Raw genomic sequence first — 11,602 nt, forward strand, 5'->3', positions numbered from 1 at the left:
TTCCAACCCAAATGCCTCTCCCACAGGACATAGTCCTTAATGAACCCCCGTGGTGTGAGCTGAGCCCTGGGCAGCCACCCTGACACGCGGCTGTGAACGCAGAGGCTGTGAGGAGAATCCTCCTTCCAAGGGCCCCGTTACCTTGGGCACTTCCCCCTTCGCCCCGGGGGGCAGGCGCAGGATCCAGAAGTTCCTGTTCTTGAGGAGGTTCTCCATGTTCTCCAGCCTCCTCTGCAGCTGCCCGTACTCCTGGATGAGGGTGCCCAGCGCCGTCCACTTGCTCTCCAGCTGGTTCCCAAACTCCACCGCCGTCTTCTCGCAGCCGATCAGTTTGGTTTCCGCCATCCTCATCCTGCCCTCCAGGTTCACGAGCTGCGCGGCCTGCGTGTCCACCTTCCTGTCCACCGCCTGGATCTCGGCCACCAGCGTCAGGGAGATCTCGGCGGCCGGCAGCTCGGCCTCGCCGCCGGGGCTGGGGCTCCGTTCGGCGGCGGCGGCCAGCGGCTGCTCCAGGGCCAGCTCCTGGGGCTCCATCTCCCACTCCAGGTCCTGCTGGAGCAACAGACGGCGGCGGCCGCGGCGTGAGCGCGGCTCCGTGTGGGGCCGGGCCGCGGGGGGTGGGGCGGCGGCGGCGGCCCGGCGACGGGAGCGGGCGGGGGCGGTGCCTTACCTGAGCGGGGGCCCAGTCGGCCATGGCCGTGCGGGGTGGCGGCGCGGGGCGGCGGGGGGCGGCGCGGGACGGGCCGGGACGGGCCGGGGCGGAGCGGGGCGGGCGGCGGCGCGGGCCCGGCGCCTCCTCAGCAGCGGCGGGGCAGAGCGGCCATGCCGAGAGCGCGGGGCACGCTGGGAGCGGGGAGGCGGGCGGCGGCGCGGCGCCCCCCAGCGGCCGGGAGGACCCCGCGGCGCCGCAGCGAGCGCACCGCCCGCGGCCCGGCGCTGATTGGACGGGCGGCTCGGCCAATGCGCGCGGCGCCCGCCGGCGGCGGACCAATGGCTGCGGCGGCTCGGCGGCACGGGGGCGGGGCCGGGCGCGCGCTCCCGACGCCGGCTGCCGGGAACGCGCGCGGGGCGGGGGCTGTGCCGGGCCCAGGGCACGGCACGGCGCGGCGCGGTACGGCACGGCACGGGGTACGGCACAGGTACCGGGCACGGCACGGCACGGCACGGCACGGCACGGCACGGTACGGCACGGCACGGCACGGCGCGGTACGGGGCACGGCACAGGGCACGGCACGGCACGGCGCGGCACGGCACACGGCACAGGTACCGGCCCCGGGACCGCGGCACACCGCGGCTCGGCGGCACCGCTCCCGCCCCATCCCCGCGGGCCGCCGCCGCCCCGGCTCCCTGCCCGCCGTCATCCCGGTGCCCCTCGTTCCGACACCACCGTGTCCCCCCTCCCGCCCCGCAGGTGAGGGGCCTCGCCGGGAGCAGCAGCCGCCGCGTCGCCCCGAGGACCGGTGCCGGTGCCATGAAGGAGGACCGCGAGCGCGCCGTCGCTCTGGGTGAGGGTCGTGCCCGGGAGCGGCACCGGCGCGGCGGGGGACGGGGACGCGGTGTGGGACCCCGGCAGCCCCCGTGCCCGCGGGGGGACGCTGGCACGGGCCGTGGCGTCACCGTCCGACCCTCCCCTTTGTCTCCGGGACAGGTTACGCCGTCACCAAACCTGATATCCTGGCCGAGGTGGAGCGGGAGGAGGCGGCCGCGGGGTCGTACGGGGAGCACCGGAGCCCCCAGCCGCGGGCAGCACCCGCCGGGCCCTCCCAAGGTAAGCGGGACGCCCCGAGCTCGGGCCGCGGGCCGAATCCTGCCCGGCCGGGGGGTCCCGCTGAAGCTGTTCACCCCGACACCTTCCCATCTCCGCAGGGGACTGGCTGGGGACAGAGGTGAAGAGTGAGGAGGGGGTGTCCCCGCTGCCTGGCTCCCCCCCGGCCCCCCACAGCGACCCGCTACCGGCACAGGCCTGCGGCTGCCGCGGCACCTGCGAGCCAGAGCTGCGTCCCGGTAACGGGGGATCCGTTGCTCCGCTGCCGGCCCTTGAGAGCCATGGCCGCCGGCCGGGACAGCCGCCGCTGGAGTGTGCCCAGTGCGGCCGGGCCCTCGGGCCAAAGCCGGACCTGGTGCGGCACCGGCCGGCACGTGGCGAGGAGCACGCCGGCACCCGTGGCGTCGGCCTCCCCGAGCCGGCAGGGCTGGGCGCCCTGGGCAGCCCCCGGCAGACGGCCCCGGCGCGGAAGGAGCGGAAGGAGCTGTCTCTGCCGGAGAAGGTGCGTGTGCTGGAGATGCTGGAGGGCCCCAAGGTGTCGCAGAGCGAGCTGGCCAAGCGCTTCGGCGTGTCGCAGCCCCAGATCTGTCGCATCATCAAGAACAAGGAGCGGATCCTGAGCGAGTGGCGGCGCCAGGGCCAGCCCGAGCGCAAGCGCCGGCGGGACGGCGGGGACGCGGCCCTCGAGGCCGCCCTGCTGCGCTGGGTCGAGGGCGCCGGCCCCTTCCTCCAGCTCAAGGCCCGGCAGCTGGCCGAGGCCCTGGGCCAGCCCGGCCCGGAGCCCAGCGCCGAGCAGTCGCCCCTCCGCGTGCCCCGGCACCGCGGGAAGCCGCCGACGCAGAGAGCGGACGCGGAACAGCTGGCGGGTGAGTGCTGGCTCGGCGCGGGGCCGCCCGGCCTCCTCCGCGGCTACGCGCCCTCCCAGATCTACGCCTGCGGGGACACGGGCGTCCCGCTGCCCGGCGGCTGCCCCGGTGCCCAGCGCCTGACGCTGCTGCTCTGCGCCAACGCCGACGGCTCGGAGAAGGCCCCGCTGTGGGTGGTGGGGGAGAGCCCCCGGCCCCGCTGCCTGCGGGGCCTCAACCTGCGGCACATGCCCTGGCGGTACCGCGCCAGCAGCCCGGCCGCCGGCACCGCCCCGCTGTTGGCCGAGTGGCTGCGGGAGTTCGGCGAGGGGCTGCGGCAGCGGGGGCAGAGAGCGCTGCTGCTGCTGACCCGGTGTGAGGCACAGCCCTGCCCCCAGCCCTCCAACGTCAGGGTGGTTTTCATCCCGGCCCCGGCACAGCCCCTGGACCGCGGCGTCACCGGCGACCTCAAGGGCCGCTTCCAGCAGCGGTGGCTGCGGCGGCCGCCGGCGGGGCGGCCCACTCTGCTGGACGCCCTGCACACGCTGGCACAGGCCTGGGGCGACGTGAGCGCCGAGCTCATCACCAGCTGCTTCCGCGCCGCCGGATTCAGCCCCGACGGCGGCACCGGGGCCGCGGCACTCGCCCCGGCAACGCAGCAGGAGCAGGACACGGGGCGGGAGGCAGGGGAGGACACGGGGGCAGAGGAGGGGGTGGTGGAGGACGTGCAGCCCTGTCCCTCGGAGCAGGAGGTGTGGGGCAGCCTGGCCACGCTGCGCCGGTACCTAGAGTGCCGGGCCACCTCGCCAGACCTCTTCCAGGCCTTCTATGAGCTGGAGGACGCGGTGCACACGGTGTGGGCCAGCACCCTGGGAGCCCCTGGCAGGGACAGCCCTCCCCAGCACTGAGCGGAGGCGCTGGCTCGTGCCCAGGACGGGCTCCGGTGCCCAGCGGGGCCGTCACCAGCCTGGCCTGGCCACCGTGTCCTGCTGCAGTGCCAGCCAAGGTGTGCTGTGGGCTTTGCTGTGGGGGTGCCCGGGGGGGGCTGTGGACCCCCTGCACCCCGAGTGTCACCCTGGGGACACGGAGCAGCTGCCAAAACCTCCCAGAGGTGGCTGCTGCAGCCAGGGGGGAGCTGCCCCTGAGTGAGGGGTTGTTTTTGCCAGGGAGGGCGGCAGTGAGGTGGTGTTGGGGGCATCCCGGTGCCAGGGGCAGTGGCTCTGTCCCGTGGGGGTTCAGGGGGGACCGAGTGCCTCGGGCTTGTGGCGCCCAGAGGTTCACAACAGGCATTAAATGGCACAATGCAGCGAGTGCAGCACGGGCGGTGGTTTGTGGTGATTTAAGGTCACGTCCTGCCCCAAACCTCCCCTTCCCCTCTCTCCCCGCACTGTGCAGCCACAGACCTGGTGATGCCAGGGCCACTCCTGGGCACAGCCACGGGGTGCTGGCAGTGCCCATCCGCAGGGGGCTTCGGGCTCTGGGGCCCGCAGGGCGCTCAGGGAGGCTTTGGGGGGCTGCGGGGAGCTCCGGGGGGCTTTGGGCTGCGGGGCTGGCAGGGTGCTAATGAGGGCTGTGGGGGGCTCCAGGGGGTCTCCGGACTCCGGGCCCGAGAGGGGGTTTTGGGGGGCTGCGGGGGTCTCCAGGCGGCGGGGCCGGCAGGGGGCTCCGGGAGGCTGCGGGGGCTCCGGGCGGCTGCGGGGGCTCCGGGGGGCTCCAGGCGTCGGGGCCGGCAGGGGGCTGCGGATCTCCGGGCGGCTGCGGGGGCTCCGGGCGGCTGCGGGGGGCTCCGGGGCCGGCAGGGGGCTCCGGGAGGCTGCGGGGGCTCCGGGCGGCTGCGGGGGCTCCGGGGGGCTCCAGGCGTCGGGGCCGGCAGGGGGCTGCGGATCTCCGGGCGGCTGCGGGGGCTCCGGGCGGCTGCGGGGGGCTCCGGGGCCGGCAGGGGGCTCCGGGAGGCTGCGGGGGGCTCCGGGCGGCTGCGGGGGCTCCGGGGGGCTCCGGGCGGCGGGGCCGGCAGGGGGCTGCGGATCTCCGGGCGGCTGCGGGGGCTCCGGGCGGCTGCGGGGGGCTCCGGGGCCGGCAGGGGGCTGCGGGGGCTCCGGGCGGCTGCGGGGCTCCGGGCGGCGGGGCCGGCAGGGGGCTGCGGGGGCTCCGGGGGGCTCCGGGCGGCGGGGCCGGCAGGGGGCGCGGCGGGGCGGGGCGGGGCGCGGGGCCCGCGCCGCTCGGAGGCGGAGGAAATGAAGGCGAGTTCCGCCGAGGCCGGAGCCATTACCCGCCGCCGCCGGAGCTGAGCCCCCGCCGAGCCCGGCCCCGCCGCCCGACCGGCCGCCCCCCCTCCCCCGGCCCCCCTCCCCTCGCACGCCCGGCCCGGCACAGGTAGGCGCCGCCGCCCTGCCCGCGGGTGCTGCGCCGGGGCGGGAGCGGGGAGGCTGGGGAAGGGCCTGCGGCCGCGGCCGGTGCCGTGCGGAGGGGAGGGAGGGGGAGGCGGGCCGGGGGCACGCACCGGCCGCGGCCCCTTTGTCCCCGGGGCCCGGCGGGAGCGCGAACAAAAGCCGCCCGGCCGCGGGCCCCCGGCCCCGGCCCGGCCCCGCCTGACCCCCGGCCCCGTGCCCCCGCGCCCGGCCCGGGCGGCAGCGCCGGCGGGGGACAGGCCGCCGGAGCGCCGGGACGGCTCGGAGGGGCTCGGGGGGGCTGCAGCCGGCTCCCGGCCGGGGCTCGGCGGGGCCTGGACGTGCCGGGGGCAGCTGAGGACGGTGCTGGGGGGCTGCAGGGACCCGCGGGGCCGGGGCATGTGCCGGGGCACGGGGATGTGCCGCGGGCAGGAGCCGTGCCGGGGCACGCCTGCACTGTCGCCACAGCCTTTGCCGGGGTCTAGAGGTGTTGAGCGTGGCCAAGGTCTTTGCCATGGCCTCAGGATGCTCAGTGGCAGCTTGTGGTGCTCACCGTGGCCAAGGTCTTTGCCATATCCCCAGGGCTCTCAATGGCAGCTTGTGGTGCTCACCGTGGCCAAGGTTTTGCCATATCCCCAGGGCTCTCAATGGCAGCTTGTGGTGCTCACCGTGGCCAAGGTTTTGCCATATCCCCAGGGCTCTCAATGGCAGCTTGTGGTGCTCACCGTGGCCAAGGTTTTGCCATATCCCCAGGGCTCTCAATGACAGCTTGTGGTGCTCACCGTGGCCAAGGTTTTGCCATATCCCCAGGGCTCTCAATGGCAGCTTGTGGTGCTCACCATGGCCAAGGTTTTGCCATATCCCCAGGGCTCTCAGTGGCAGCTTGTGGTGCTCACCATGGCCAAGGTTTTGCCATATCCCCAGGGCTCTCAATGACAGCTTGTGGTGCTCACCATGGCCAAGGTTTTGCCATATCCGCAGGGCTCTCAGTGGCAGCTTGTGGTGCTGACCATGACCAAGGTTTTGCCATATGCCCAGGGCTCTCAGTGGCAGCTTGTGGTGCTCACTATGGCCAAGGTTTTGCCATATCCCCAGGGCTCTCAATGACAGCTTGTGGTGCTCACCATGACCAAGGTTTTGCCATATGCCCAGGGCTCTCAGTGGCAGCTTGTGGTGCTGACCACGGCCAAAGCCTTTGTCAAGGTCTTTGCCGTGGCCTCGCAGCACTCATTGTGCCCATGGGCTTTGCTGTGGCCCCAGGGTCCTTGTGAGATCTCGAGTTGTTCACCAAAGCCAAGGCTCTTGCTGTGGCCATGAAGCACTTGTCGTAGCCGTGGGCACCGACAGCCTCAGTGGGAGCTAGAGCTGCTCACTATGGCCAAGGTGTTCACCGAGGTCTTTGCCATGGCCCTAAAGCACTTGCCACGGGCTTTATCCGAGGCCTTTGGTGGGAGTTTGAGGTGTTCACCATGGCCAAGTCCTTCTGTAGTGTCTTTGCCATGGCCTTGAGGCACTCTTTGTGGCCAAGGACTTCACCATGACCCCAAAGTCCTCACCCAGAGCCTGAGCTTCTCGCCATGGCCAAGGCTTCACCATAGCCTTGAGTTGCTCACCACAGCCAAGGTTTTGCCATAGGGCCCCTAGACCCTGAGGGCCTTGCTGGGAACCCGTGGTGCTCACCACAGCCAAGGCCTCCGCCATGGCCTCGAGGCCTCGTGCCGCACCCTGTAGCCCTCGCTGTGGCACTGAGGTGCTGCCCGTGGCCAAGGCCCTCGCTGCGGTGCTCACCGGAGCTCAGACACAGTGGCTGTGGCCCCGGAGCTGTGGCTGTGGCCTTGGACTTCTCGTCCTGGGGACACTTTGCTAGAGCTGCTCCCTGACAGCACTGGCACAGCTGTGAGGCCACATTGCCCTCAGCCTGGCCTTGGGGTGCTCCTCAGCACCCTCAGCCTGGCCAAGGCACCTGCCACAGCCCCGCGCCATGTGCCACAACCCTGAGCCATGTGCCACAACCCTGAGCCGTGTGCCACAACCCCGAGCCATGTGCCACAACCCTGAGCTGTGTGCCACAGCCCCGCGCCATGTGCCACAACCCTGAGCCATGTGCCACAACCCCGAGCCATGTGCCACAGCCCCGAGCCATGTGCCACAGCCCTGAGCCATGTGCCACAGCCCCACGCCATGTGCCACAACCCCGAGCCATGTGCTACAGCCCTGAGCTGTGTGCCACAGCCCCGCGCCATGTGCCACAGCCCCGCGCCATGTGCCACAACCCTGAGCCATGTGCCACAGCCCTGAGCCACGTGCCACAGCCCCGAGCCATGTGCCACAACCCCGAGCCGTGTGCCACAACCCCGAGCTGTGTGCCACAACCCTGAGCCGTGTGCCACAACCCTGAGCCATGTGCCACAGCCCTTAGCTGTGTGCTACAACCCCGAGCCATGTGCCACAGCCCCCAGCCGTGTGCCACGTTCCTCCCCATGGCCTCTCCATCGCTCAGTGGTACCTCTCGGGGGTCCGCAGGTGCCCGTGGCTGGAGGGTGCCAGGCCCTGGCTGTCGCCCACCGCTGCCCTTTCCTTTTCTCCCCTCCCAGGTGCTCTCGAGCCGGGGCGAGGGGATGAGGTGCCCCCGCGCCGCGCGGCGCGCCGAAGCGGCTCCCTAGATCCTCCCTCCCCCGCCATGGATGCCTCGGGGGCTCTGGCTTCGGCTCCCTCCTCCGCGGCTCCCTCGGGGTCCCGCAGCCCCATGTTCCCCCCAGGAGCCGACAGAGAGGAGTGGGGGGGCCCGAGGTTCAATTGTGCCCCTTCCACCTCTGCCGCAGCCTCGCAGGCGATGCCCGCGTCTGGCCGGAAGAGGAAGGCCAACTTCTCCAATGACGAGACCGAGACGCTGGTCTGGAATGTGGTGCGGCATTTCAGCGCCTTGTACGGGTCCGAGGCCCTGCGGGCGCACCCGGTGCGGAGGAAGCAGCTCTGGACGCAGATCCAAAGCCGGGTCAACTTCCTGGGCTACACCGAGCGCTCCATCGACGACCTCAAGCACAAGTGGCGCGACCTGCGGCTCGACGTCAAGAAGAAGATCACGTCCAAGAAGCACCTGCCCGTGAACCGCGCCGGGGGGCCGCTGCACAAGCCGCGCCTCACGCCCCTCGAGAAGATGGTGGCGTCCACCTTCCTGCAGGCCAGCCACGACTCCGAGCCCGAGATCATCCTGGACCCAGGTCAGGCGCGGCGCTGCTCGGGGACGGGGGAGCTGGGCTGGCGGAGTCCCGGGCTGTGACCCCCACGCCGAGCTCCACAATGAACCCCCCCGGGCGTTTGGTTTCCAGGAGGAGGCTCGAGGGGGTTTTGCTGTCGAATGAGGGACAGGGCAAGAGGAAACGGGCTCAGGTTGCCTCAGGGGAGGTTGAGATTGGAGATGGGGAACAACTTCTTCCCCCAAGGGCTGTCCAGCCTGGAGAAGAGGAGGCTGAGGGGAGACAGGAGGCTGTGGTGAGCCGGGGTTTGGTCTCTGCTCCCCAGTAAGGAATGACAGGACAGGGAGAAACGGGGTCAAGTTGCCCCAGGGGAGGTTGAGGCTGGAGCTGAGGCAGAGCTGTTTCCCTGAGAGGGGTGTCAGCCTTGTGCCAGGCTGCCCAGGGAGCTGGGGGAGTGCCCAGCCCTGGAGGGATCCCAAAGCCATGGAGCTGAGGGGGCACAGGAGCGTGTCCAGGTGGGGTTGGAAACCTCCCGAGAAGGAGCCTCCACTCCCTCCCTGGGCAGCCTGGGCCAGGGCTCCCTCACCTCAGCACCAAAGGAGCTTCCTCTCCTGTGCCAGGGGCACTGCCTGTGCTCCAGCCTGTGCCTGGTACCCCTTGTCCTGGCACTGGCCACCACACAACAAACACTGGCCCCAGCCTCTCCACACCCGCCCTTTAGGGATTGATCAGCATTGCTGAGGTGCCCCTGAGCTCAGGCTTCTCTTCCCCAGGCTGAACAGCCCCAGTTCCCGCAGCCTTTCCTCCTCACACACATGTTCCATCCCCTCAGCACCTTGGGAGCCCTCCCTGGCCTCCCCTGGGACTGGGGCTGATTCCCGTGGGCCCTTCTCCGGGGCAGCCCCCTCCTCGTTCCGTGGCTGAGCAGGCTCCTCTCCCTCCCGCAGATCTGTTCTTCCCTGGTGCCAGCAAGCAGCCCTTCATGCACCTGCAGCCCGGCGTCAGCCACCCCAGCATCTACATCGACACCAACGGGCAGCCGTCGGCGCTGCCGGACGTGGAGGGCTCGGCCGTGCCACGGCTGGCGGTGCAGAGCCCCGACCCCTCCGTCATCTGCGAGTACAGCCGCGGCGAGGGCCAGAGCAGCTCTGGTGAGGCGCCGGCGGGGCGGGGAGAGGCTGGGTGGGGGCTGCCGGAGTGTGGCGTCTGCCCAGAGCGCGGTGAGGGTGCTGTGCGCCGGTCCCGGCACGGCAGCAGCGCTGGATGTGGCCCAGCCCGGCGGGGCTGTGAGTGCTGACAGGCTGCGGGGTGTAACGGGGAGCCTGGGGCTGCTCCGGGGGCTGCCGGGGGGCGGGAGGAGGTGGCACGGCCGTGGCCGTGGCCGTCGCCGTGGGGATCTCCCCGTGCCCGCGGGGCTCAGCGGGGGCTCACCTGGGCGCTTCTCCTCTTCCCTTGCAGCCGAGTCGGGGCCGGAGCTGCGCACGCCGGACGCGTCGGCCATGTCCCCGTCGCTGCGCAACGAGTCGCTGGTGTCCTACGCCTCCATGTCGGAGGAGGAGGAGCGGGACGGCCGGGAGGTGGAGCGGGGCGGCCACGGCGGCGCCGGGGGGATGCAGCCGGGGCCTGAGGCCCCCGCGGCCGCCGAGGAGGACATGAAGGCGTCCCGCCAGGCCATGCTGATCCGGCGCTGCAGCTCGCAGGGCTCCGTCACCTCCCTGCCCGAGGACCCTCTCAACGCCGCGGACGCTCACTCGGACTGGGGCCACGAGGCCGTGTCCGACCTGCCCGCCCTGGCCCGCGGCCTCGACTCCTCGCAGCCCGAGGAGCCGGCGGGGGGCGGCCCGGACGCGGGCGCTTTGCCCAGGGTACTGATGGGCCCGTCCTGGGAGAAGGGGCCGCCGGAGGAGGAGCCCCCCGCACGCTCCCCGCCGCACGGTGCCATGACCGAGGAGTCGCTGCCGTCCTCGGCATCCCCCCCCGGCGACGCGCCCGCTGGCCCCGGCGTGCCCCGTGGGCTCGGCTGCTCCCGGCTGCGCGACGAGCGGCGCGAGAGCTGGAGGACTAACATCCATCACCTGCTGGAGCTGGAGGAGCAGTGGGACCAGCTGTACCACCAGGAGCTGGCCATGTGGCAGGAGGAGCGCGCCACGCAGCGCGAGGAGAGGGCCCGCGACCGCGAGCTCCAGTTCCGCCTGCTGGGCGTCCTGACGGACATCCGCGACGAGCTGCGCTACCTGCGCCAGGAGCGCGCCGGCGCCCGCCAGAGCCAGGCCCAGGGCCCCGCGCCGCCGCCCGCCCCCTGCCCGGCCCCCGGCCCCCTCCTCGAGCAGCCCAAAGCCGAGCCGGCCTTCCCCGAGCCGCAGCCCGGCCCCGCCGCCTGGGCCGACGCCGCCGTGCCCGCCCGCAGCCCCTTCGGCAACCGCGGCCGCGGGCGGCGTCGGGGCCGACCGCGCGGCTCCGCATCCAGACACAGACGGCTCTTCCTCGCCAACAGCTAGGGCCGGGGGCGGCCGGCCCACCGAGGACACGGGGCGCCCGCGGGCACGCGCGCGGGGGAGGCCTGGGCCCGGGCCAGCGCGGCGCTGACGGCGGGGCCGGCACCAGCGAGGGGCACGGGGCGGCCGGCGCCGCGCACGCCCGGGACGGGGCACACACGGCGGTGTGAGGGGTGTGGAAGGGGGGTGTGAGGCTCACACGTGTGTCTCGCACACGTCTGTAAGGGTCACACACTTGTGTGAGGGATGTGTAAAGCTCACACCCCGTGTGTAGGGCTAGCACACGTGTCAAGTGTGTGTAAGGCGAGTGTGGCGCTTACAGCCGTGTGTAAGGTGTGTGTGGGGTGAGGCTCACAGCCGTGTGTAAGGTGTGTGTGGGGTGAGGCTCACAGCCGTGTGTAAGGTGTTTGTGGGGGGTGTGTGAGGCTCACAGCTGTGTGTAAGGTGTGTTTCGGGAGTGTGAGGCTCACAGCTGTGTGTAAGATGTGTCTAGGGTGTGTGTAAGATGTTTGTGGGGTGTGTGTGAGGCTAACAGCCATGTGTAAGGTGTGTCCAGGGGGTGTGTGAGGCTCACAGCCATGTGTAAGGTGTGTTCAGGGGTGTGTGAGGCTCACAGCCATGTGTAAGGTGTGCCCAGGGGGTGTGTGAGGCTCACAGCCATGTGTAAGGTGTGTCCAGGGGGTGTGTGAGGCTCACAGCCATGTGTAAGGTGTGTCCAGGGGGTGTGTGAGGCTCACAGCCATGTGTAAGGTGTGTCCAGGGGGTGTGTGAGGCTCACAGCCATGTGTAAGGTGTGTCCAGGGGGTGTGTGAGGCTCACAGCCATGTGTAAGGTGTGTCCAGGGGGAGTGTGAGGCTCACAGCTGTGTGTAAGGTGTGTCCAGGGGGTGTGTGAGGCTCACAGCCACGTGTAA

At 71.7% G+C, this 11,602-nt stretch overlaps 1 protein-coding gene across 1 annotated transcript; it reads left to right on the forward strand.

Moving 5' to 3' along the window:
• Positions 1-1,073: 1,073 nt before the first annotated feature.
• Positions 1,074-10,783, forward strand: LOC133625575 (uncharacterized). The gene is made up of 7 exons (XM_061997480.1): positions 1,074-1,263; positions 1,412-1,505; positions 1,649-1,768; positions 1,867-2,631; positions 7,820-8,218; positions 9,142-9,345; positions 9,653-10,783. The coding sequence occupies exons 2-7, from the start codon at positions 1,472-1,474 to the stop codon at positions 10,690-10,692; spliced, it is 2,562 nt and encodes an 853-aa protein (XP_061853464.1). The 5' UTR covers positions 1,074-1,263; positions 1,412-1,471; the 3' UTR covers positions 10,693-10,783.
• The last annotated feature ends 819 nt before the right edge of the window (positions 10,784-11,602 follow it).

Source organism: Colius striatus, chromosome 5, assembly GCF_028858725.1.
Source record: "Colius striatus isolate bColStr4 chromosome 5, bColStr4.1.hap1, whole genome shotgun sequence".
NCBI lineage: Eukaryota > Metazoa > Chordata > Aves > Coliiformes > Coliidae > Colius > Colius striatus.

Coding starts and splice junctions, on each gene's coding strand:
- LOC133625575 (XM_061997480.1), top strand. CDS start 1,472: ATGAAGGAGGACCGCGAGCGCGCCGTCGCTCTGG. Junction 2,632..7,819: donor GGACGCGGAACAGCTGGCGG/GTGAGTGCTGGC, acceptor CCTCTGCCGCAG/CCTCGCAGGCGATGCCCGCG. Junction 9,346..9,652: donor CGAGGGCCAGAGCAGCTCTG/GTGAGGCGCCGG, acceptor CTTCCCTTGCAG/CCGAGTCGGGGCCGGAGCTG.